At 32.5% G+C, this 23,911-nt stretch overlaps 7 protein-coding genes across 8 annotated transcripts; 3 read left to right on the plus strand and 4 right to left on the minus strand.

Moving 5' to 3' along the window:
* Nucleotides 1-55: 55 nt before the first annotated feature.
* LOC105219062 (nuclear transcription factor Y subunit beta) lies at nucleotides 56-3,598 on the minus strand. 2 transcript variants are annotated; one of them, XM_011194988.3, is made up of 5 exons: nucleotides 3,296-3,598; nucleotides 3,125-3,220; nucleotides 2,829-3,055; nucleotides 2,297-2,445; nucleotides 56-329 (listed from the first exon to the last, which is right to left on the minus strand). In XM_011194988.3, exons 1-5 carry the CDS (start codon nucleotides 3,422-3,424, stop codon nucleotides 130-132), a joined length of 801 nt encoding a protein of 266 aa, XP_011193290.2. In that variant the 5' UTR covers nucleotides 3,425-3,598; the 3' UTR covers nucleotides 56-129. The 2 variants fall into 2 exon arrangements, with proteins under 2 accessions (XP_011193290.2, XP_011193289.2); XM_011194987.3 differs by lacking the exon at nucleotides 56-329 and adding an exon at nucleotides 783-1,583 and having other exon boundaries at nucleotides 3,296-3,597.
* Nucleotides 3,599-4,119: 521 nt separating this feature from the next.
* On the plus strand, nucleotides 4,120-5,282 carry Calml4_0 (calmodulin-like protein 4). The gene is made up of 4 exons (XM_011194990.3): nucleotides 4,120-4,435; nucleotides 4,513-4,543; nucleotides 4,690-5,003; nucleotides 5,059-5,282. Exons 1-4 carry the CDS (start codon nucleotides 4,433-4,435, stop codon nucleotides 5,158-5,160), a joined length of 450 nt encoding a protein of 149 aa, XP_011193292.1. The 5' UTR covers nucleotides 4,120-4,432; the 3' UTR covers nucleotides 5,161-5,282.
* Nucleotides 5,258-6,490, minus strand: LOC105219063 (40S ribosomal protein S20). The gene is made up of 4 exons (XM_011194989.2): nucleotides 6,332-6,490; nucleotides 6,027-6,182; nucleotides 5,702-5,791; nucleotides 5,258-5,456 (listed from the first exon to the last, which is right to left on the minus strand). Exons 1-4 carry the CDS (start codon nucleotides 6,332-6,334, stop codon nucleotides 5,343-5,345), a joined length of 363 nt encoding a protein of 120 aa, XP_011193291.1. The 5' UTR covers nucleotides 6,335-6,490; the 3' UTR covers nucleotides 5,258-5,342.
* Nucleotides 6,491-7,886: 1,396 nt separating this feature from the next.
* LOC105219065 (adenylosuccinate synthetase) lies at nucleotides 7,887-13,596 on the minus strand. Its single transcript, XM_011194991.3, has 6 exons — nucleotides 13,243-13,596; nucleotides 10,514-10,616; nucleotides 9,008-9,287; nucleotides 8,570-8,930; nucleotides 8,322-8,506; nucleotides 7,887-8,258 (listed from the first exon to the last, which is right to left on the minus strand). Exons 1-6 carry the CDS (start codon nucleotides 13,420-13,422, stop codon nucleotides 8,015-8,017), a joined length of 1,353 nt encoding a protein of 450 aa, XP_011193293.1. The 5' UTR covers nucleotides 13,423-13,596; the 3' UTR covers nucleotides 7,887-8,014.
* Nucleotides 13,597-13,886: 290 nt separating this feature from the next.
* Nucleotides 13,887-15,515, plus strand: LOC105219066 (uncharacterized). The gene is made up of 2 exons (XM_011194992.3): nucleotides 13,887-14,240; nucleotides 14,298-15,515. The coding sequence occupies exons 1-2, from the start codon at nucleotides 14,212-14,214 to the stop codon at nucleotides 15,382-15,384; spliced, it is 1,116 nt and encodes a 371-aa protein (XP_011193294.1). The 5' UTR covers nucleotides 13,887-14,211; the 3' UTR covers nucleotides 15,385-15,515.
* Nucleotides 15,516-17,077: 1,562 nt separating this feature from the next.
* LOC105219067 (dentin sialophosphoprotein) lies at nucleotides 17,078-18,304 on the plus strand. Its single transcript, XM_011194993.3, has 2 exons — nucleotides 17,078-17,357; nucleotides 17,433-18,304. The coding sequence occupies exons 1-2, from the start codon at nucleotides 17,329-17,331 to the stop codon at nucleotides 18,073-18,075; spliced, it is 672 nt and encodes a 223-aa protein (XP_011193295.1). The 5' UTR covers nucleotides 17,078-17,328; the 3' UTR covers nucleotides 18,076-18,304.
* Nucleotides 18,305-18,328: 24 nt separating this feature from the next.
* On the minus strand, nucleotides 18,329-23,911 carry LOC105219069 (uncharacterized). Its single transcript, XM_054225233.1, has 4 exons — nucleotides 23,212-23,911; nucleotides 22,262-22,652; nucleotides 19,898-20,207; nucleotides 18,329-19,791 (listed from the first exon to the last, which is right to left on the minus strand). The coding sequence occupies exons 1-4, from the start codon at nucleotides 23,402-23,404 to the stop codon at nucleotides 18,574-18,576; spliced, it is 2,112 nt and encodes a 703-aa protein (XP_054081208.1). The 5' UTR covers nucleotides 23,405-23,911; the 3' UTR covers nucleotides 18,329-18,573.

The following is a 23,911-nucleotide window of genomic DNA, read 5'->3' on the forward strand; positions in this document are numbered from 1 at the left end:
TGTTATATAATTTAAATATAGAAATATTTCACAGTATTAAATAAAAGCAACAATATAAAAAATAAAATTAAAAAAATTTATTTAAAGTACCAACAAATGACTACAATTTTTGTTTTAATATTAAAGATTTTATGGCTTTTTGTGATCATCACTCATTTGCGCTTCCTCACTCTTTCGGTACTCTGCATAATCCACATAACCATCGTTATTCAAATCCATTTGCTTCAGCACATAATCAATGATGTCAGTCAGAGATTCATCGGAATAAATTTTGCCTTTTTCCTCATCAGTTCCATGGTGCTCATCCTTTTTGTCGTGCGAGCCTTGAACTAAGTTTAAATGAAAATGTTATGCAAGATGTGTTGTATTTTACTTATATTAAAGCTACATTTGCGAATGTAAGATGACACCATGCTTTTAACCAATTTAAGCTTACCAAAACCCAAACCCACCGAATGCTTACTGTATTTGTTGATGCATATGTAAGCCTTTATGTTATGCTAACTACTTTTATGTCTTGTGCACAAAAAGAATGAGTTCTTAGAAATTATTATAAATATACTTTGGTGGAGAAATTTTGCGCCGACAAACTATGGCAACTAAACTCAAGTAGTTTACTCTTTAATACAAAAAAATTTTAGATCACAAAACTTATTTTAATATCTTTCGCAATTGTGGTTTGCATAGTTTTCGGTGTGTTTCTGTATAAATATTACTAACAAAGTTGATTAACCAACTTAAGCCATCATGCTTTGTCGGTACAGATTTCTTCACGAAATGTGTTTTTTTATTTTAATAAATTTTTTATTAGTTCTCTTGCGAAATTGTACCACAATCAGTCAGTTTTCTACCATGTAGTTCTATTATTTTGGATTTAAGGTTTAAGCACATAATTTTTTTTTTTAGTTTTATGTCATTCCTTTTGTTTCGTTGAATTTGTATTTAATTTAAATTGTTGTAGAAAATCTAACTTTATTCACATTTATATGTTGGTTTAATGAGCACATTTCTATAATACCTACATACAAATAAATTTATCTAAGATAATTAAATAAATTAGGTTTTCAAATAAAAAAAAATCGAGAAAAAACGCCAAATTAATTTGCTAAATATAAAATTTGTTCGCGCGCACAGCTAAATCTAATGGTAAAGTTGCCTTTTACTTGGAATGACGACATTCGAAATTAAAAAATTAAAAAATAAACGAAAAAAATTGCAAACAATTTCAAATCACATTTTTGTGCCAAAAAAAAATCTGTCATGGAATCCTAAGAATCCTTAAGTAGAGGGAATAAAGTAACAACAAACAATAAGAAAACTATGTAATTGCAACTCTTATTTTCCAGTTTGTGGCTGCTGTTGTTGTTGCTGCTGCTGTTGTTGTTGTTGTTGTTTCTGTTGTGATGCTGCCACAGCCTTTTGTTGTGCTTTTATAAATTCCGGATAGTCAATATAACCATCGCGTGACGTATCATCCATTTGCAAAATAGGATCGATTAACGCCACCAACTCTTCATCGGAGAAGATTTTCTCTTCAACATGTGGCGTCTGCTCGTTGTGCGGTTGCTCCTTGCTTCCTTGCTCTATTAGTTAAAATCATTCAAATCAAAATACCATATTTCATGCGTTTATGCGTTTGATTGAATGAAATGAAAGTATTTATACAATTTTTTTTTATTTCCAAAACCATACCATTCACAGAGGATTATGGTTGTTAATGAGAAAAGGAATGTGCGTGTATAGTTTGATGTATGGTTGTTGATAACAAAGTCACGGTTTCACATGTAAATAAAAAAGTAAAATACGATTAAATTGTTAGATTAAATATTAACAGAAGGTTGCATTATTTATATTTCTCAAATTAAAAATTTTAATATTTTATATTTAGGTCATCACATTTAACGGTTTTATTTATTGCAAAAAAAAAGTAACAAAAATTTATATTTTTCAAAACATCTTATGTGATTTAAATACACACTTTGCGTATGTACAATTCAATATCTATTCTCAAATATACTGCACCGGAAACAAGATATGCACAATTCTCTTTTTAAGTTTAACTTAAATTAAATTTTTAGTTAAAGTGTGCTTAAAACTTGTTATGTTAATTAAAAAACGAGAGTATGCGCACAAATAATTTATAATATGTACATATATACAAAATACATTGCATGTGTATGAGATGTCAGTGTAAAATATAACATATGTGTGAAGGTACCGACACCGTGTCAACAAGCATACATACATACATACAATAAAAAAACCATATGTAATATAAGAAATTAAAACAACATACCATGCCAGTGAATAAGAGATTTTATGAGTTCACAACCGTCCAATTTGTTGTTGTTGTCAGAATCATGCATTTTGAAGTAGTGAAATTGCAATTCTGCCTCAGACATTTTGCTCGTATCAATTGGAACCTGCATGTGCTCCTGAATGTGACTAAAATATAAGAAAAAATAGTTTTGAAATATACACATACATATATAATTGTCACAATCAATTCAATGAAATTCCGCACATACATATGTACATATGAACATATATATACATATGTTGGTTAATACACAATTATTCATATTGATAACTTTCAAGTTGGTCAAATAACTTTCAAAGATTATATAAAAGCAAAATATACATATGTATATACACAAGTGTGTATACTAGATTATATAGAATTTCCAATTTATTCAGGTGTTATTGATTACTGTTATTTATGTTATTAGATAATGAAAGTATTCAATGCGTTCCCAATACACTGAAATCATCTATATTTTCTGAAAATTGTTCGCAATAAGTAATATTTTAGTTTTTGCTTTACTTACGCTCTTTCATCTTGAATGTTGGCAGCATTTAACACTTGCTGTTGTCCATGATGTCCATGTGGTGCATGTTGTGCATGTTGTTGTACCTGTTGTGGTGGCGGTTGTTGGAATTGTTGCTGTTGTTGTGGTTGTGCCTGTTGTTGATATTGCGGCTGTTGTTGTTGTTGTTGATATTGCTGTTGCTGTTGCTGTTGCACGGGCGCCTGCTGATATTGCACTTGCTGTTGCTATAATTTAACATAAAATATTTGATTAAATTAATTCGGAAAGGTATTTTATAGTGTTCTTTCACTCACATATTGCTGGGGATTTACGTTTGGCGCATGGTGTATTTGTTGCTGCTGTTGTTGTTGATATTGTGGTTGCTGATTATGCTGCACCGGAACTTGTTGCTATATATGGTTCAATTTTTACAATTTTCATTATACTTTTGTACTTCAATACATATAGTTTATAGCTTTACTTACATAGTGTTGTGGAGGAACTCCTGGAGCAACCCGTTGAGCAGAGGTGAGTCCAAATAACATAAGCGATAACAGCAACAGCGAAAAAGCTGGCAACTGTTTTCGGTGGAAAGACTTGATTTCAGGACGCATATTGGCACAGCTACGTCAGGTAGGCTGGGAAGCACGGCAGTGTTTTAGACCTTACAAAACCCTTGGAGATTTTTAGTGCGGCCTGTAGCAAATGGAAATGAATTGAGCAACCACGTCAAATAACTAAACTTGAGAAATTCACACGTATACACGTATACAACTTGGAAATGTCAAAACATTGGCGATGTAACACTATACGATAGTTATAAACAAAAACTAACATTATCGACTCTTCGAGAGCAGCACAATTTATTAGGACAATCGCTTATAACTTTCCCAAATATCTAACGCAGCTTCATTAATAACCGTTTTTACTGTAGACCTTACAACAATATATCCGTCAAATAGAGCAAAGGCAATAGTTCTTATTATGTTGACCACTATTAAAAGCTTTCTATGTTATCGATATAAGTGTGGTAATATTGCATTCCAAGATTTGAAAAACTCGTATTAATTTTATTAATAGAACAAACGATACATTTTAATTGGATTCTCGTTTTTTTAGTATAATAATGTTTAATATTTTCATAAAATAAATAATTAAATATTTGTTTTGAAAAAATGCTTATACTGAACACCCTCAGGAATTAAACGTACGTGACGTCACATTTGGATGGAAAACTCTCCAAAGTGAAAGATTTTTGTCAAAGTATTTACTTCAGAATTTTGTTTTCTTTCATATATTTTCATAAATTTAAAAATTAATAAGATAAAGAACACGTGTAAATTTTAAAGATAAATTTTTTTTTGTTTATATAAAATAAATAATTTAATATTTGTTTACACTGAACACCCTCTAAAATGAAACGTCACGGTTGAACGAAAATCCATCCAAATTGAAAGATTTCTGCCACAGTATTTACTTGATAATTTTGTTTTATTATTATATTATAATTTCATTTTACGTTTATATATACGTATAAAATAATATAATAAACAATAACTTTATTACAATATAAGTTCAACAAATTGCAGTCCACTAGTTTCAATCGCTTTGATAAAACAGAAATGGTAAGTAAAAGTTTTAATGAAAACATAAATAAAAGCAATTCCGTAATTTATAATAATATTTTTTTGTAAATTCGTAGGCTCGTTATTTCAAGGAACAGGATATCGATGGTATGAAAATATTATTATAATATATTCTATTAACATTTTGTTAAAACTGAGTTTATTTCACTTTAACCATATTTGGAAAGTACGACACTTTCTATTTTTCCTAATTGATATTTAATAATTGAGTAATCTAAATTATCTTATCTTAGAATTCCGTGAATGCTTCTATCTATTTGCGCGGTCGGGACAGATTACTTCCCTCGATGAGTTGACCGTAATTATGCGTTCGCTGGGTCTATCTCCTACAATCCAAGAACTAATTGCATATTTAAAAAAGAAAGGAGGAAAAATGAGCTTTGCTGACTTTTTAGAAATTATGCATCAACATTCCAAAGTCGAAAAAATCCCTGACGAAGTTATTGCAGCGTTCAAAGCAGCCGATCCTCAAAATACAGGCACTATATCTGCAAGACAACTACGAAATCTCTTGCAGAATTGGGGAGAGGGTTTGTCTATGCGTGAGGTAAATAGAATATTATTTTATTTTTTATAATTGTTTAATTAAAACTAATTTTCAGGTTGACAACATCTTCCGTGAAGCAAATGTTAACAACAATAGTATGGTCAGATACGCAGATTTTATAAAAATCGCTTGTGCTCCAGTCCCAGACTACTATTAATCATTCCTTCTTATATGCTAAATATAGCTGCTCATCACACATTTGCATTCCTTAACTTCAAATATCCAATTATCATTCAAGTTTAAAACAAATAAAATTCAATTCTTTTAAACAATAGAAAACTTTACATTTTACTACTATTTCAAAATATTTATTGTATAAAAAATTATACACGTTCTATTTTAGTTGGCGATGGTAACCTCAACTTCTACGCCAGCCTCAATGTTGATTGAGGTGATCTTCTTTACAATCTCAGATGGAGAATGCAAATCGATGATACGCTTGTGGATTCTCATCTAAAAAGATAAACAATAAAAATATAATAAGTATAAGGCGTTTACAATTTTCGATTTCCTAACTATAGTTAATACATTTTTTTTGTAAAACTCAGAGAGCCATTTAGAATGAGTTATATTTTAAATGGACTATGTGAGTGCGTTTATTATGGGCAAGTATTAATACTGAACAAAGTGTGAAAAATTCAGTTGAGCTCTATATTACATTTGCCATACATTAAAGAATATCACAATAAATATATTACCTGGAAACGATCCCAAGTTTTGGAACCTTCACCACAAGGTGTTTTACGGGTGGTGATGCGTAGAGTTTTGGTTGGCATGCGTACTGGACCCTGTAATAAACAAAAATTGCATTATATTACAAAATTCTTTCAATAGTGAAAAGAACGTGTAGCTTGAACATAAAAATCTTTCTCTGTACAAAAACACATTGAAAAATAATGTCCAATTCAAGCTGAATATATTATAGCACTAAAATAAAGACTAGACTAAGCTTATTGTTGAAAGCAAAGCCTCCAGGAAAGTGCAAAAATATACGAAATCCAATAAAATATGCTGCATGCTTACCTTGACGCGCAGATTCTGGTTCTTGGCACTATTGATCAAATCGCGGCACACATTTTCCAAAGAACGTACGTTCCTTGAAGTCAAAGTGATGCGAATGCGGTGAACTGATGCAGAATCAGCGCCTTGGGGCTTTTCAATATCCTTGGGAGCAGCAGCCTGAAATAATTAAATTGAGGTTATGTTAGTATCGTTACACGTGTCTGAAATTTAACGAATATCTTTGCCACTTTGTGACAATGAATACATTTTATCAACACAATAGATTATTTTAACAAGATTGGATTAAGGAAATATCAATTATATACCATTTTAATTAAATTTCCTGGTCGAGGTATTCAAATCCTTGACTATTGAACAGCGCTGAACCAGAGCTGAGAACGAAGTGAACGAGAAATTCGTTGTCATTCGTTGTGAACGAGACACGGCGAATTGGACGAATATCGATAAATCTATTAACCGGTAATAAGTTTATCGAAATGCATTTATATTCCATTCAAACAATGAATTGAATTGTCATAATCTCAATTTAATGAACATTTCTATTTAATTAATGTTCCAATTTCGCTATATATTAATTATAGGGGTAAAAATGTGTTGACAAAATAAATATCATTATGAATTTAAAACGATCGTAATGAAATTATGTTCATTTGTTGGGTTTTAGCCAAAAAATAAATTTCTGACCATTGTAATATTTATCGATATAAATTCAGAGTTTAACAAAAAGAAGAAGAAGAATGTTCCCTGTATTACAATAAGCAAGATTTATAAATTTTGAATATTCTTGATTCAGTTTATTATTTTTAAAACTATTTATTTGTATTTGCCTCAAAATTTCAATTATGGACAACAGCGAAGAGAAAATATTCCATAATTTACACATGTCTTCGAATGTGGCGGAAACGCTAAACAGGCGGCTAAAAATGTGAATAGTGGTTATGGTCTTAGTATAGTAACAACCAAAAACGCGCAATTTGATTTTGCCGGTTCCGCTCCTTTGCACGCTCTTAAAGTTCAATTGTCGAAAATACCGCTAAAAGAATAGGAAATCTTGAGTCCTACACTTCTATAATCACTGTTATGTTTGCTCAGGAGCTAAGCCAAGGTATAAAGGAGAAGTAAAACTTCAATTGCTATGAACTGAACTGTAGGCCTTCGAAAGTGGAGTTTCTTTCGACTCCAAATATGAGTGAGTTTATTATTTTTGTAAAATTTATTGATTCGTTGCATAAAATATACTAATTATATTAAAATATTTAACACTTCTGCAACAAAAAATCAGTTTACACTTTTTTTAGAAGAATCTTGCTTCCGCTACTTCTCTATGCTATAATTTTTTTGTTCTTTTCTTGTGTGATCTATACTGACCGGTGAAAAATGCTTAAGTTATTCAGAAAGTATTCTTAAGGAAGTGGTACAGACACTTTATTCAGCAACAATCATTAAAAGCTAAACGTTCTGGTAATTAGTGTTTTAAACATACGCATGTTGATATATAAGTATAAATTTACTTGAGAATTTACATATGTACATATATCCAACCCAATAATAACTAATGAACCCAGAAGTATTAGAGACAAATATTTGTATTATTTTATGTATTTATGTATATGTATTTAAATTTTTACAAACAATAATACATTTAAAATATTAAAGTACAACTTTTGATTTCGCATCGTTTAAGGCTCGTTATGATAAATTATAAAAAAAGCACAATTCTTAATTAATTTCAAATACACTAAAGACTTTTTAACATTACACTTTGTAGTTCGCTCTATTGCATCTGCTTTTCTTGAGTTTCAACTTTTGTGGGTTAGTATATAATAAAATGTCTAAGTTTAAAGTGATAATATTTGCATATCAGTAAAACTCAAAACAAAAAATATATATTTATTAACATAATCCTTAAAATTCATTAAAGTACACAATCGAATTTTCTGTGCAGTTGACAAAGCCAATTATGCAAAAACACACGTTACGAGTTAAAATTAATGGATGTTGATAATGGACTCACGCCCTTTGCCAACACCAACCCATTGTACTGGTACACGTAGCTCACTTTCTAGGAACCGTACATACTTTTGTGCATTTTCAGGCAACTCCTTGAAGTTGCGAATATTTTCGGTGCTCTCTTGCCAACCGGGCAAAGTTGCGTACTCAACTTCAATTTCACCCAATTGTGCAATTGTGCCTGGGAAGTGATCCAAAGTTTCACCATTAGCGCGTTTGTAACTATAAAAAATATAAATTCACTGTTATTCATTTGCATTGCAAGCTAAATTGTTGCATACTTACGCAACAGCCACTTTGATCTCTGGCAAAGTGTCAAGTATATCAAGCTTTGTCAAACAGATGCTTGTATAACCGTTTACAAGTGAGGTATATTTGAGTAATGGAATATCTAACCAACCACAGCGACGTTTTCGCTTCGTTGTAACACCAATCTCAGCACCGCGTGTCTGGAGCAACTCGCCAAATTCCTAAATATCCAAGAAAAAGAAAAATAAAATCCAACTTTCAACAGAAATATGGTGCATACTTACATTAATTTGTTCGGTGGGGAACGGACCATCACCTACACGCGTGGTGTAAGCTTTAACGACACCAATAACGTCACCAATGGTCTGCGGTGGTAGACCCAGACCAGTAAGTACACCACCGATGCTGCAATTGCTGCTCGTTACGTATGGATAGGTACCGAAGTCAATATCCAACATAGCGGCATTGGCACCCTCTACCAGTATCTTTTTGCCCTGTCGCAATGCAGTGTGTAGGAAACAAATGGTGTCTTTTACATAAGGACGAATCTTCTCCGCATACTCTTTGTAACGCGCTAGCTCAGCCTCAACGTCGATATTGATTGAGGGGAAAAGACGCAAATGTGTTGCAACAATCGATTTAAATCTAAAATTTAAATAATATATAGGAATGTGTTAATTAATTTACTTTGGTACTACAATTGCAGCTAAACAAACACTTACTTATCGGCGAAGATATTAAAGTCTCCCAACAATTCGCCAACGCGAATGCCATTGCGAGTAGCTTTGCTGGAATAAGCCGGACCAATACCTTTCTTGGTAGTGCCGAGCGATTTGCCACCCTTTTCAGCCTCCTGCATGCCATCCACCAATTGATGAAAGTCAAAGACCAAATGCGCGCGATCGGAAATAATCAAACGATGTTCGAGCTTTTGCAAACCCTTGGCTTCATTTTTCGACAATTCATCGAATAGTGATGGTAAGTGGATGACAACACCATTGCCTATATTTAATTAACAATTTAAAATTAATTGTTGTATTACAAAACAACAATCAGCATAACCTAACTTTACAAAAATGTCTACTAACAAACACACAATAGAGTGTAAAAAATATATTTACATTTCTCCTTTATGTTTGTCGTACTAACAGTCATTTATATTATTCTTAAAAAAAATAGTGATTTATTAAAACAGTAGAAGGGTGGTGATTTCACCATTATCTTAATTAGTCTTGTGACATTCGCCGACAGCGCCGCTTCAAGATACCAATACAACTTGTATAAGTGGCAATGTGAAACTTTACGAATAAATAAAACATTGATTAAACATTTCGAAATACAAGTGGTTAATCTTGCGAACAATTACTCATGCAAAGATCATAAATATGCATACATACATACATACATATATAAACAAACAAATACATTTGGTTGTAAACCTCGTAATTGCAATCAAAGTTGCTGCCGTTGCGTGTCAAGCGATACTTTGTCGCTGCGAAAAATTATTCGCTTGCCGAAATAACTACCGTAATTATGAAATTATTGCTAACTATGTTTTATTATAAATATTTATATATGAATTTATTAGAGTTCTGGTGAATCCATTTAGCGTATCATCAACTTGAATTTGATCACTCTTATCGTCATCAAATTGTTTGAGAAAAGATAAAAAAAAAACGCTGATGGCATGGTGTTGCTTTAAATTACCTCAGTGTTATAAGCATATAGGCAATGAGTTATAACTCAGACTGGACTGTCTACAGAAAGTATGTGTACATGTATAGTATAAGAAAGGTTGACTTTGTCATACAACGCTGTGATTGCCCTTCAAAAGCTTTAGATATATTTACATTTTTGCATCTATTACGAGTGAAATGTGCATTTCGAAAAAAAAAAATTGCGCTTTTTGACCGTGACCGTAAGATGAGCGAATGGCCGACACAACTGAGTAACACACACATTTGATATACCACATTCACCTAAACGGTATATTGGCACGGTACTGTACCAAATACATTTATTTATATGTTTCTTTATTTGCTTTCTTCCATTAAAGTAACGTAGGCACAATGAGTGTGTGTGTGTGTGTGTGTGTGTGTGACTTAGACAAGCAGCTACTGCCAACTTTTTTCAAGTGCAAATTTTATAACAGGGCCGTATAAAAGTGGGGATCTTACAAATTACAAATGTTGACAAATGTATTCGTGCATTCTAGATAATTTACTTACCAATCACCGATATACACTTCTCATTTACAATTCCACTTGGCAGTAAATGGAAATCAAATTCAGTGCCATTAGCCACAACAGTGTGTCCAGCATTATTTCCGCCCTACAATAGATATAGTATATGTATTTATATTAATAAATGTATATAATATAATTTAAAGGCTATGACTAACATACATACATACATGCATGTTTGTATGTGCACCGCGCCGCTCGTACAAAATGCGAAATAATTTAGTGAATTTATTTATCTTATGTTTTAGCTGATTGTTAGCAAGAAAGTGCAAATACATACATACTTATGTACATGTGTATAAGATTAAGATCTACACAAATTAAACCCAACACTAATTTTAACACATTTACCTCCTAGTAGAAATACCAGGTTTATGCAGTCCAACATTTCGTGTCCCGAAAATTATCGAGGGGAATTAAATGGGCATTGTTTCGGGTTGCAAAAAAAAATATATAAATTTGTGGAATTCATCCAGGTTGCTTTTGTGGTAGAAAAGAAGGAATGTGGGGTAAATAGCGAAACAGGCAACCATTGTGGGGATATAAATTCGGATCCATTCCGATTATGTCAATAGTAACATATATTAATATGATGATTCTTGAAAGCAGTTCCTCCAACCGTTCTGGAATATATAACTTTTTGTTTACTTGTTTGTATCAAAATTTAGAGAAGACCTATTAGTTCCCTAGATACAGTCAAATTTACTGCAGGGATAGCTAACATGGGCACATACATATACAAACCCAATATATGTACATATAGATATGTATGTATATATATATTGGCAAAAGTGCAAAACGTACCAAAATTTGTAGTTTATATACCTTAGTATATGTATACATACAGTCGTGTCTGGGTATAGTGAATACTCTAAAGCTAGCAATAGTGAACTAAAATTAAAAAACAATATTGTGTAGAAAGCAACGGAAATTACGAAAAGGAATGCGACTTGATATCGGGTATTCCCCTAAATTGTACTTTACTGCTTATTGCTGCTGCAAAATCAGGGTCATAGATATGTTTGTGAACGAAATCTTCTCCATTTAATGTTGAATGCTAATACATTGATCATGCAAGCATGTATTTGAGAAAATTACTTTCTTTAAAAGAAAAATTTGAAATTTGTTGAACAAAATGGAAAAGGTGTTATTATATTCTATTATTCAATTAGTAAACATGAAATGTTTCATAAAAATGTATTCCAACAATCTTCTGAGAAAACTGGATTTTTTGGGCAAATAACAGAAGTTTCTGAAAACATATCATCCTTGGTATAGTGAACATGTCCCTGCAATAATTAGTTCGCTATATCCAGAGGCAACTGTATATATATTAAATATCTTATTTAAAAAGTCATTATTTCACACTTTCTACATCAGTTTATCCGAACCGAAGTATCTACTTAAAATGTATGTATGTGTGTTTATGCAACATAAATTATATTTAATAAAAGCGTTCAATTTAAGTACCTTATCAAAAAAGGATGGCTTAGTACAAATATTATATTCATTTAGTGAAAAGCAAAAAGGTGAACTTTAAATATGTTTTCTATCAGCGCATCACTTAAGTAACAGACTCAGATATCAAGATATCATTTTAATTTTGAATGACAGCAGTGATGTTCGCCAGAGATCGGACATAAACCGGTGAATGTAGTAGAGATGACTCTCAAATTGTATTATTTCTATACACAAATTTAGTACACATTCATCCATTCTAACTTTTAACTGTTTGTTACCTGAATATACATATATATATCTTCATGTGTATGTATGTACATATATAGGGTATATCTATAAGTGTAGGTATATTCTGAGTATAAGCAGTTTTTGTACAATTTACAACAGACTTTTGTAGATATATTGTATGTATGTATACAAATGTAGATAGGAATATGGCTAGATAAGATAAATTGTGTTAATTGTTTACTCGAGTCTAAATGAGTGTTAGCGATCAGCTTTATGTAAGAGCCACTACTCACTCTTGTACTTTAAAAAATTGTAATCAATATGAAGCAGCATAATTTTCAGAGAAATATACCATAAATATTAAGAACTAATTCATCATGAATGGAAATTTATATCGACTATGATTACTAAAAAAATCGTAAACAAGAGAGACTAGTTATAAACAAATAAACGCGCCGTAAAATACATGCATATACATACATATGTAGATATATTGCCATCACATGAAGAAATAAATTAGACAACTATGAATGATTGTGTGTGCACAACGTCCAGGCGAGTTACGCGACAAAATTGTATCACAATTGTCGGTTATTCACCAACTCAAAGTCGAATAGAACGCAAAAACTATGATGTTATGTAAACATTGAAACGCCAAAAACACAAGTATAGAAAAATTTTGCTGAAGTAATCATGCGTATCCAATGTGTGTGTATGTTTTATGAATGAATGCTGTAGCAGGTAGTGAACAGATTGCTACACACAAAAGGAATAACGGGAAGCTCCATAGAATACTATGACTCGATTTTTCGATTTCATCAGAATTAACAAATATTACTCGGTTAGTTGTGCGGTATATATGTATGTAGACATGAAAATATATATGTATGTTAGTGTCAATAATTTCAATTTTATTGTCATTTTCCGCGTGACTTGTACTGTACATTTGAGCGTTTTCCTTATAAAATGTTTACATCACTCTACTGCTAAAGTACAATAGCGTTGGAAATGTTTTTGTTGCTTACCTGACATCTGCAAACGATGTCCACTTCCAGCGCGAGCATATCAACCACTTTGCCCTTGCCCTCATCGCCCCATTGAGCGCCTAGGACAACTCCAACCTTGGATTTGTACATGTTGAGACGACCTTGATGTAACGTCTCGTAGTTACTCCCGTTCACAACACTGCTACTGGACTCCGTCATCTTCACACGTTTGGTTGGCGTCGGTGGCGCTATTTTGGTAGATATTCTGCACTCGACCGAAAATACACAAATCCCGATGACTGTCACGAACGTACCCTAAGTACTTTTCTCGACACAAGCAAAACTTGTAAAGAAACCACAGGGAATAGAAAAGCACATTTATCGGTCCATTCGGCATGTGTATGTCAGATGCCAGCTGTCACTTGTCAAACATAAGCATGCGCACTTCACTGTTATTACAGAGTTGTCAACGTCTCTATAATACTAAATTATTTATTTATTTCTTTGCAAGCAGCATTTAATAATAAATCATTATTCAATAAGATATTTTCAGTCAATTTTTCTGGCATTGATAAAGTATTCTGTTTTACAAATATATAGGATTTTTACAATTTTTATGCAGAATCAAGCCAGTTTCCGTAATTTTCTTCGTAAAAAGTTATTATATATTTTTAATTATTTAATCCTACCAATTCGAATCTATAAAATTATTTCTAACAATAACCGCAAATTTACTTTTACTACAATTATTATTTCTACTAAATAGTAGTACAAATAATTTGTAGTGCAAATCAATAAATAAATCACAAATTCACATTGTTGCTGGATAAAATTCTGTCGTTCAAGTTAATCGCAAATATTGTCAAAATATCCCATACAGCTGCTTGAATTAAAAAAATAAAAGCCTTGGCATCCCTTGTGAAGTCAAGCATATGTGTTTTAAATATAAGAAGTCTCTCTTGACCAACCACTTTTGTGATTTGTTTATTTGATTTTCTTTAAATAAATATGGAATCATCTCATATGATTTGCCAATTGTAAGTATTTATACGTTTAAAATGAAAATTTAGTAACAATAACTATTTTATTTTCAGCTGCCAAAAGGTTGCATTTAAATATACTTGTCCAAAATGTAACGCATTATATTGTTCTCTCAGCTGTTATAAGACACCAGAACACTTGAAATGTACCGAGGCATTTTACAAATCTTGTATACAAGATGAATTATCATCACAGGATCATAGTGATGTGAAGAAAATGTATGATATTTTGAAGAATATACGTGAGACCGAGGCTGGAATACAAAATGACTTTGACGGAGATAAAGCGGATAGTGAATTAGATGAGGATGATGTTTTCGATGATTTAAACGATGACTATGATGAAGATGAGGAAGATGTTGAAGACATTGCCACACGTATGAAAGATGTTGATATAAATGACGCGGACGAGGTGTGGGAACACTTGTCAATGAGTGAACGTATTGAATTCAAGAAGTTAATTGAAAACAACACTATAATGAATTTAGTGCCAGAGCATAAGCCATGGTGGTCTTTAAAAAAATCAAAAATTATAGAGATAAATAGCACCAATAATGATACCATTGTACCTGAAATTGAAAAAAGTATACTGAAATTTTCAGCAATTTTTAGTAAAGCGCCGTCAGAGTGTTTGCATTACAATCTATGGAATATATTGTCGTCATATGCTGCTATGGTTCGTTACTTCAACGGCGAGTATTCTACAAACCCAATTGAAGCTGTAGCACATTTGGTTAACCTAAGCTTAACTTTAAAATTTGGTACGAATTTTGAGAGTGTCGAGGATGCGCTTGCAACTGTGGAAGTTGAAGCGCTGAATACAAACGCTATAGGTGTATCAAAAAGTTTCGAACCGACATATTCCTCGACATTATGCTCTGTGCTAAAACATGATGCCGAATGCCTAATGTCATCTTGTTATAACAAACTAGCAGCTCTTAGTGATATTTACCGTTTAATATCTAATGCTACAAATCATTTAAAAATAAGTAAATCCAAAAAAGATACCGATTTTTTCAAATTATTTGCCATATGCAATGGAAGTGTATTGCTAGACCGAAAAAAATTATTACATTTATCAAAAAAAGTCGAGTTTCTATTGTCATACGTTAATATTGAAAACGAAGAACGGCTTGAGTAGTTTAAAAATTAAGAATTTCTATATATTTGTATCTAATGCACGCTAAGAATATACGCTAAAATGTATGTAAAGGGTGATTTTTTAAGAGCTTGATAACTTTAAAAAAAAAAAAAACGCATAAAATTTGCAAAATCTCATCGGTTCTTTATTTGAAACGTTAGATTGGTTCATGACATTTACTTTTTGAAGATAATTTCATTTAAATGTTGACCGCGGCTGCGTCTTAGGTGGTCCATTCGGAAAGTCCAATTTTGGGCAACTTTTTCGAGCATTTCGGCCGGAATAGCCCGAATTTCTTCGGAAATGTTGTCTTCCAAAGCTGGAATAGTTGCTGGCTTATTTCTGTAGACTTTAGACTTGACGTAGCCCCACAAAAAATAGTCTAAAGGCGTTAAATCGCATGATCTTGGTGGCCAACTTACGGGTCCATTTCTTGAGATGAATTGTTCTCCGAAGTTTTCCCTCAAAATGGCCATAGAATCGCGAGCTGTGTGGCATGTAGCGCCATCTTGTTGAAACCACATGTCAACCAAGTTCAGTTCTTCCATTTTTGGCAACAAAAAGTTTGTTAGCATCGAACGATAGCGATCGCCATTCACCGTAACGTTGCGTCCAACAGCATCTTTGAAAAAATACGGTCCAATGATTCCACCAGCGTACAAACCACACCAAACAGTGCATTTTTCGGGATGCATGGGCAGTTCTTGAACGGCTTCTGGTTGCTCTTCACCCCAAATGCGGCAATTTTGCTTATTTACGTAGCCATTCAACCAGAAATGAGCCTCATCGCTGAACAAAATTTGTCGATAAAAAAGCGGATTTTCTGCCAACTTTTCTAGGGCCCATTCACTGAAAATTCGACGTTGTGGCAGATCGTTCGGCTTCAGTTCTTGCACGAGCTGTATTTTATACGGTTTTACACCAAGATCTTCAGCCACACTCTCAGAAACAGACGCAATATTCTCTTCTGTACGCACTGTACGCATTCGTGTGGTTGGTTTAATGTCCAATAAAGTAAACTGAGTGCGAAACTTGGTCACAATCGCATTAATTGTTTGCTCACTTGGTCGATTATGTAGACCATAAATCGGACGTAAAGCGCGAAACACATTTCGAACCGAATACTGATTTTGGTAATAAAATTCAATGATTTGCAAGCGTTGCTCGTTAGTAAGTCTATTCATGATGAAATGTCAAAGCATACTGAGCATCTTTCTCTTTGACACCATGTCTGAAATCCCACGTGATCTGTCAAATACTAATGCATGAAAATCCTAACCTCAAAAAAATCACCCGTTAGATCTTTCATTGAAAATAAAGACTGTCATTTTAATTTTTTCTTTTTAGTGCATATAATTAACTTTTATACATAATTCTATATATTATGGCAACTTATTATGTGATTTGGTTGTTTGTATTCAAGTCCTGAATATTCATAAGGTATTTTATCCTTTTAATGATCCTCACGGAATAGATATTATCGCGACAATTTTATTGCAGTCAATATTGGCAATGAATGCTGAATATTGCTAGTCATGGGCAGGCAATATATGTTATCGCTACAATTTTATTGCAATCAATATTGTCAATGAAGGCTCTGCCTTGTTAATGGAAATGACCAAAAGATGTTAAAATCTAGTTTTCTATTAATAATACTTTCAAAAATAACATTTTTTTTTGTACAAAAATAAGTTGTTTCATCAAGATTTTCTATTTTTTCATTACAAATTTTTTCTTGAGAAGAACAAAGGCGTTGGCATCCCTTGTGAAGTCAAACATATGTCTTATATCCATTAGAGGTCGCCCTTGTTCAAACGCTTTTGTTTTGTATCCAAATTTCGGATTTATGTCATTTTATAAAGTTGTTTACAGGTGAAAACATTTATTTAGCAATTTCTTAAATTTCGTTAAACATTGACTGAGTAAAGGTGCACTTAAATAAATATGGAATTAGCTTTCACTGCTTGTAATTTGTAAGTATTTATATTTCCTAAATTGTTTGGTTCTATCATATACTTTATTTATATTCTCTAAATCGTTTCTTTCAGCTGTCAAAAGAACACTTTTAAATATACCTGTCCAAAATGTAACGCATTGTATTGTAGTCAGAGGTGTTTTAGAAAACCTAAACACAAAAAATGCACAAGTTCATTTTACAATGTCTTTAACCAATCTTCAGCATTTGGTCGAGATGATCGTAATGATGTTATAATGAGATATGTGGCTTTGAGAAACATGATTGAGATGTATAATAAAAAACCGGAAAAAGCCGAAAGTGAGAGCGGAAGTGTGGAAAGTAAAAGCATCTGGACTAATGATGATTGTGTATCATCAAGACTGGTTGCTAATGATAGTGATTCTGATGATGATCATTATCCCTATTTTGATTATGCTTATGACTCCAATGATGATGGTGATTCCTATGATGAAAGCGATGAACTAAATGATGAAGATGATGACTCTAGTAGCAGCGACAGTGATGTTTCTGATGATAGTGACAATAATAACAGTGACGATGCAAATGATAATAGTAATCATGAAGGTGCTGGCGGTAATCATGTTAGTGAAGATTCTATTTCTGATGATGCTAGCGGTATTGACACTGAAGATAGTGAAGATTCCGACGTTAGTGATAGTGAAGATTCCGACGTTAGTGATAGTGAATATGATCTTTCCTGGGAAGTAGATTAACCATGTTGTCATGGTATAAGAAACAGTCGCCATTTGGTGTATTATGTTATTACCATTTCAATTTATAGTATTAAAAATTTGTCAAATTCGGGGATATGTTTCAATTAAATATAAAGACTGATCTATGTATATTTATATATTTTTAATGCAATTGATTTGCATATTGACTAATAGTTTAGTCATGTTTTGTATGCTAATAATACTAAAAATAAAAAGCAAAACTCACTCACTATCCGTAAATTGATTTATACAAATATTAACGTATATTGCCATATAATACATATTTATTTATTATCACAGCTTATGTTTACGAACGTAAGTATGTAGTTATGTTCATGATAATTTTCTTTTGGTGAGTACATTATATGCGGAAACTAAGTGCTAATTGTAAAACTATATATTAAACCTACAATATAAATCGTTAACTAATTAAATGCTAAAAGGACCAAAATACATAAATATGCGGTTGAGCATATAATTTACCCGACAGGTATAATATCATTCATCCGCTATATCTTTGCAAATGCAATATTTCTTAGCCTCTTTCAAATTAATGCAACGTGCGGTGCTTTCATACGAATCCAGTCGCGATATATCTTCAACATTCATCGTGATTGCTTTCGTATTTCTATTGTAAATGACTGTGGCTTGAAATAGTGGCTCCTTCGGCAGTGCTTCGAAAGTGAGTCGGTACGTTGACTGATTGGGTGCATCGTACATTTTCAGATCAGCCGAACTTAAAGAATTTAAAGTCAAGTTACTGCATTTATCGCTTATATTTTTGTTAATTAAATACAGATTCATTTCGTTAAACACCAACGTAGTTATATTACGTATGAAATCATCATTTTTGTCAACAGTTTCATATGGCACACATGTGCACCAATGATCAGGTATACTAGCATCATCGCAGTTGCGTTCCTCTGGTATTTCACGAAAAACACTAATACCCTGTATAGTGCCATTGTGGTAGGGAAATGCTTTTTCCGGTTCACCCACTTCAAGTATATGTTTCATGGTCGCATAAATATCATAGGGTGTGGTTAAACGTTTTTGATTTATTTGCAAGTTTTTCATAAAATCCGGATGTTCGTTCTGATACCACGACGGTATTGATATAAACATTGCGGGTAATCGCTCTTCTAAAAATCCAGATTTGAATTGAAAAAGTGAACCCCAACGCATACCATGGTCTGAAAATAATATTACAATTGAACGTTCTAGAATGCCATCACGTTTCATTCGCTTAATATATTCCAATAGTTTGGCTTCCATTAATGCTGAACCTTCGAAAGCATTATGACTGAATGAGTTTACCCAGAAGAGTCCGAAGAGTGGGTCAGCGGGAAAAGTATTGGCAAATTGTAGCAGAAAATCAAATATATATTCAGCTTGATGTTTACGACCAACGCAAAAATCAAGACCGTATTTTTCTACAATTTCTAAATTTTTGGTAAGAGCCATTAGCATGGGCCTAAGGTAATAATCTGTCGGCTGTTGCAGAAAACCTCTTTTCACATAATTAAATGTGCTCATTCCGTTACAATCCTCTGCATATGCTGTTTTGTAGCCATAATTTTTGAAATTATTCCAAATAAAATTACAAATCGGCTCATTCAGACCGCCCACAGATGTGGGGCGACATTTGTCCTCTGCTGTGGTTAAATTGTACGATGCCAATACAGCCATCAAATTGGGGAAAGTATTGTCGGCTATCTGAAGGGAAAAAATCAATTCTTCAATAAATAATTTATTCCAACTAAATTGAACTATGTATGTACATATGTATGTATATATATTAATATGTCATCTAAGCACTTACTTTGTTATAACCTTGCAATTCGTACCAATTATTCATTTGCAAATATTTAAATATCTCCGGCATGGTGCGTCGAAAGTTTATACGCGAAACACTATCTATGCCCAATAGAAATACGTTTGGCTTCTTGTGTGCGGCTGTTGTGTGCTTATTACTCGTGTTAGTGGCACTGTTATTTTTTTCCTGAACGAATGAGAAAGCATCTTTTTGTATTAAGGCAGGGTCATCCTTTCCCAAAGAACATTCTGTAATTATATAATCTACGTGTTGCGGTACCATAAAGTCCTGAAGAAATGTAGTGCATGGCAGTATGCTAAATAATACAAAGAGAATAATGAAATGGTGTCACGTGTCATATGATATGTAATATATAAATATTATAGAAATGGAAAAAAATATGGTAGATAATAAAAAAAACTTAAACTTTTCGGAGACCTTACGAGCGTTTCAGCAATAATTAAGTCAACTGGAAGTTAGTATACGGTTTATACAATTTAGCAAAACTTGTACAAATAATGGACTATTTCTATGTTAATTTTTTTATGGAAACTATTTTTATACTCTCGCAACAAAAGTTGCTAAGAGAGTATTATAGTTATGTCCACATAACGGTTATTTATAAGTTATAAAACTAAACGAGTTAGATATAGGATTATATATATCAAAATGATCAGGGTGACGAGACGAGTCAAAATCCGAATGTCTGTCTGTCCGTCCGTCCGTCTGTGCAAGCTGTAACTTGAGTAAAAATTAAGATATCTTGATGAAACTTGGCACACTTATTTCTTGGCACCATAGGAAGGTTGCTTTCGAAAATGAGCAAAATCGGTCCACTGCCACGCCCACAAAATGGCGAAAACCGAAAACACATAAAGTGCCATAACTACGCCATAAAAAAAGCTATGGAAATAAAATTTGGTATGAGGGATCGCACTATGAAGGGGCATATTTGGATGTTTTTTTGAAAAAGTGAGCATGGCTCCGCCCCCAACTAGGTTTTTTGTATATATCTCACAAACCGATAAAGCTATGTAAACCGAACTTTCTGTAATCGGTTTTACGTATCCCACCACACACCAAGAAAATTGTTGAAATCGGATAATAACCACGCCCACCTCCCATACAAAGGTTAGGGTGAAAATTACTAAAAGTTAGTTATCTTACTAACGAAAAACGTCAGAAATACTAAATTTTATAGAAGAAATTGCAGAAGGAAGCTGCACTCCGATTTTTTTACAAAATGGAAAATGGGCGTGGTATCGCCCACTTATGGGTCGAAAACCATATCTCAGGAACTACTCGACCGATTCGAATGAAATTCGGTATATAATATTTTCTTGACACCCTGATGACACGTGTGGAAAATGAATGAAATCGGTTCACAGCCACGACAACTTCCCATGTAACTCAATTTTGAAGTCCATCTGATTCCTTCACTTTATAAGATATACATAAGGAACCAATGAAGATAGCGAAATAAAACTTTACACAAATACTGTATATGATCTGTGGCATCACTTGTGAAAAAATTGACGAAATCGGACTATAACTTTTCAAAGCCCCGAATATCGAATATGAAGAATTCAGTGCCCCATGGTAATTTTTCATCGAAAATTTCGGTAAATCTCTCAGGTATCTTAATTTAATTTAAAGGAAATATTTTTCTTCTAACTTCCCCTAACTCTCATATACCTAATTATAGGATTTTCAAATTGGGTCAAATTGTGTGTTATCTTAAAAAAAATAATGAATATTTCTTGCACCCGAACTTAGCCTTTCTTTACTTGTTTTTATTACTCTTGTTAAGGATAATTGCATTGCGGCATGAAAATTTGAAATTTTGTGGTTAGCCCATAGTATCAGCACAGCAAACTATCCTATTTATTGGTTGGTAGGGGTTAGGCGGGAGTCAGAGTTACTACAAAAGTAGACCGATAGGGATAGCAAATGACGCTATATTTTTTCACGCTCTTTTAACATTTCTCTACAGTAAGGTTTGTCATTTCATCAAGTCGAAATTATTAAAATTTACAACCGAAATTCGGAGTCAGTGTCCTCAATTTTAAGAGCGCTACATCCAATTTATGGTCCGCTCATTTCTGGCTGAATGGCTTCGTCAATAAGCAAATTATGCATTATTGGTCAGGCAGCAATACACACGTACTCCATGAGTCACCATTGCATCCCGAAAAAATTACGGTTTGTTGCGGTTTATGGGCCGGTGGCGTCAAAAAATAGTTTACAGGTGAAACATACATATTTGTAAATCAAAATCGTTCCACTCGCTCATTAGCTGTTACATAACTGTAACACTATTATTATTGCAGCATTATTGTAAATAATTATAAACATTTGTAAATTACTCACTCGAAATTTTCATCAGCCCCTGCACCACTACCGCTTCGCACGATTTGCCGATAACAACAGCGGACATCTGTAGCGCTGGCATTTAGGGGTTTAACAGTTCGCTCCATGGCCTCCATATCCATGTGTAGAAAGTATTGTCGTGTATTTAGCTGATAGTTGACTGTTATGAATGTTTCGTCGTTGGTGCAATTGGTGTAGTTGTAATCTACTGGATTGAACAGATCTAACACACCCTTCTCAAAAGGCTCCACAAATGGCATACGACATTGTGAAGTGTTAATAAAATATTGTTGCTGCTCCGCTATTGCTATTGTAGATGTTAATATTGTTGTTGTTGCTGCTGCTTCACTTGTTGCCGCTGTTTGCATTGTTGCTGCTGTTGTTTTTATTGCTGTTGACATGCGCACAGAATGATGTTGTAAAATATTGTTTATTTATAGTTTTAATTGACAAATACTTGGTTTTGCACAATGAAATTGAATTTATGTAAATATGTATGTAACACAGCGCGTACCGTGATTATTTATGGGTTTTATTGTTGTAATATTTCTTTATTATTTTTTATTATTTTTTTATGATTTTTTATGATTTTTTATTAATTTTTTTTTGATTTTTTATTAATTTTTTTCTTTTTTTATTATTTTTTCTGTTTTTTTTTATTTTTTATTAATTTTTTTTCTTTTTTTATTAATTTATTTTTATTTTTTTATTAATTTTTTTTTTTTAATTTTTTATAATTTTTTTTTCTTTTTTTATTATTTTTTTTTTTAATTTTTTATTAATTTTTTTTTTTAATTTTTTATAATTTTTTTTTCTTTTTTGATTAATTTTTTTTTTTTAATTTTTTATTATTATTTTTATTTGTATATAATTATTATTTATTTTACAGTGCTCTACCTTCATTCAACGGTCATTTGTGATAACAAATTTCATAATCACTTATTACTTACATTTTTGTGATTTTTCCTTATGATGTACTTTAGCATTTTTATCCACATAATGGACATCGTTGATGTCGTCGCTAACCGATTGCGAATACAACAAATGGAGTATTAGTATAATCAAACAAAATATGATGATATGTTTTGATTGTATGGTTTGCTCTTTATTATTATTTAGCAATTTATATCTTATTTTCGCCATTGTCACGCGATTTACTTTAAAATATCATACACAAGTATATACATATGTATGTGTAGGTGTGTGTATGTATTTGTTTAGAAAATGTTTGTTAGACCGGACGTTTAATGTTTGCTCGCGAACTGATTTTTTGGCACTAAAGGCATACGTGACTTCACCCTTGCCTTTTTATATATAATACATAACAGTTCGGTAGCACTAATATATTTATGCATGCGTGTTTCTTATCGCTCAAATTTGTTTTCACCTAAACGCATTTGTGTTGCACATAAGTGTACCGTATAGGTTTGCACACCGAACATTGGTGTAAGTAGATGTATGTATGTGCTTGATTGAGTTCATTTAAAGCTCTGGCTTGAAGCTGCCTGAACTAGAACTAATACGGTTCTCAACAAATTAAGTAAGAAGAAAAAATACATACAACTGAGATTATTTCATATCTCATCTCAGCCAGTTATTTTCAAAACTACTCTATTAGTTAACAAATGAGGAAGGGCTAAGTCCGGGTGT

This window comes from Zeugodacus cucurbitae, chromosome 2 (genome assembly GCF_028554725.1).
Source record: "Zeugodacus cucurbitae isolate PBARC_wt_2022May chromosome 2, idZeuCucr1.2, whole genome shotgun sequence".
Lineage (NCBI taxonomy): Eukaryota > Metazoa > Arthropoda > Insecta > Diptera > Tephritidae > Zeugodacus > Zeugodacus cucurbitae.

What these genes read in the sequence shown, in the direction of transcription:
- LOC105219062 (XM_011194987.3), bottom strand. Translation starts at nt 3,424, where the DNA reads ATGCGTCCTGAAATCAAGTCTTTCCACCGAAAACAGTTGCCAGCTTTT. An exon ending in AACATTCAAGATGAAAGAGC is followed by an intron (nt 2,446 to 2,828) that starts GTAAGTAAAGCA and finishes CTTATATTTTAG; the next exon opens with TCACATTCAGGAGCACATGC. An exon ending in ATCTCTTATTCACTGGCATG is followed by an intron (nt 1,584 to 2,296) that starts GTATGTTGTTTT and finishes TTTAACTAATAG; the next exon opens with AGCAAGGAAGCAAGGAGCAA.
- Calml4_0 (XM_011194990.3), top strand. An exon ending in CAAGGAACAGGATATCGATG is followed by an intron (nt 4,544 to 4,689) that starts GTATGAAAATAT and finishes ATCTTATCTTAG; the next exon opens with AATTCCGTGAATGCTTCTAT. An exon ending in AGGGTTTGTCTATGCGTGAG is followed by an intron (nt 5,004 to 5,058) that starts GTAAATAGAATA and finishes ACTAATTTTCAG; the next exon opens with GTTGACAACATCTTCCGTGA.
- LOC105219063 (XM_011194989.2), bottom strand. An exon ending in ACCAGAATCTGCGCGTCAAG is followed by an intron (nt 5,792 to 6,026) that starts GTAAGCATGCAG and finishes TGTTTATTACAG; the next exon opens with GGTCCAGTACGCATGCCAAC. An exon ending in AAACTTGGGATCGTTTCCAG is followed by an intron (nt 5,457 to 5,701) that starts GTAATATATTTA and finishes TTATCTTTTTAG; the next exon opens with ATGAGAATCCACAAGCGTAT.
- LOC105219065 (XM_011194991.3), bottom strand. Translation starts at nt 13,422, where the DNA reads ATGACGGAGTCCAGTAGCAGTGTTGTGAACGGGAGTAACTACGAGACG. An exon ending in GAAGTGTATATCGGTGATTG is followed by an intron (nt 9,288 to 10,513) that starts GTAAGTAAATTA and finishes AATTAAATATAG; the next exon opens with GCAATGGTGTTGTCATCCAC. An exon ending in TTTAATATCTTCGCCGATAA is followed by an intron (nt 8,931 to 9,007) that starts GTAAGTGTTTGT and finishes TTTAAATTTTAG; the next exon opens with ATTTAAATCGATTGTTGCAA.
- LOC105219066 (XM_011194992.3), top strand. Translation starts at nt 14,212, where the DNA reads ATGGAATCATCTCATATGATTTGCCAATT. An exon ending in TCTCATATGATTTGCCAATT is followed by an intron (nt 14,241 to 14,297) that starts GTAAGTATTTAT and finishes TTTTATTTTCAG; the next exon opens with CTGCCAAAAGGTTGCATTTA.
- LOC105219067 (XM_011194993.3), top strand. Translation starts at nt 17,329, where the DNA reads ATGGAATTAGCTTTCACTGCTTGTAATTT. An exon ending in GCTTTCACTGCTTGTAATTT is followed by an intron (nt 17,358 to 17,432) that starts GTAAGTATTTAT and finishes CGTTTCTTTCAG; the next exon opens with CTGTCAAAAGAACACTTTTA.
- LOC105219069 (XM_054225233.1), bottom strand. Translation starts at nt 23,404, where the DNA reads ATGGCGAAAATAAGATATAAATTGCTAAATAATAATAAAGAGCAAACC. An exon ending in TAAGGAAAAATCACAAAAAT is followed by an intron (nt 22,653 to 23,211) that starts GTAAGTAATAAG and finishes GCATGTCAACAG; the next exon opens with CAATAAAAACAACAGCAGCA. An exon ending in AATTGCAAGGTTATAACAAA is followed by an intron (nt 19,792 to 19,897) that starts GTAAGTGCTTAG and finishes TTTTCCCTTCAG; the next exon opens with ATAGCCGACAATACTTTCCC.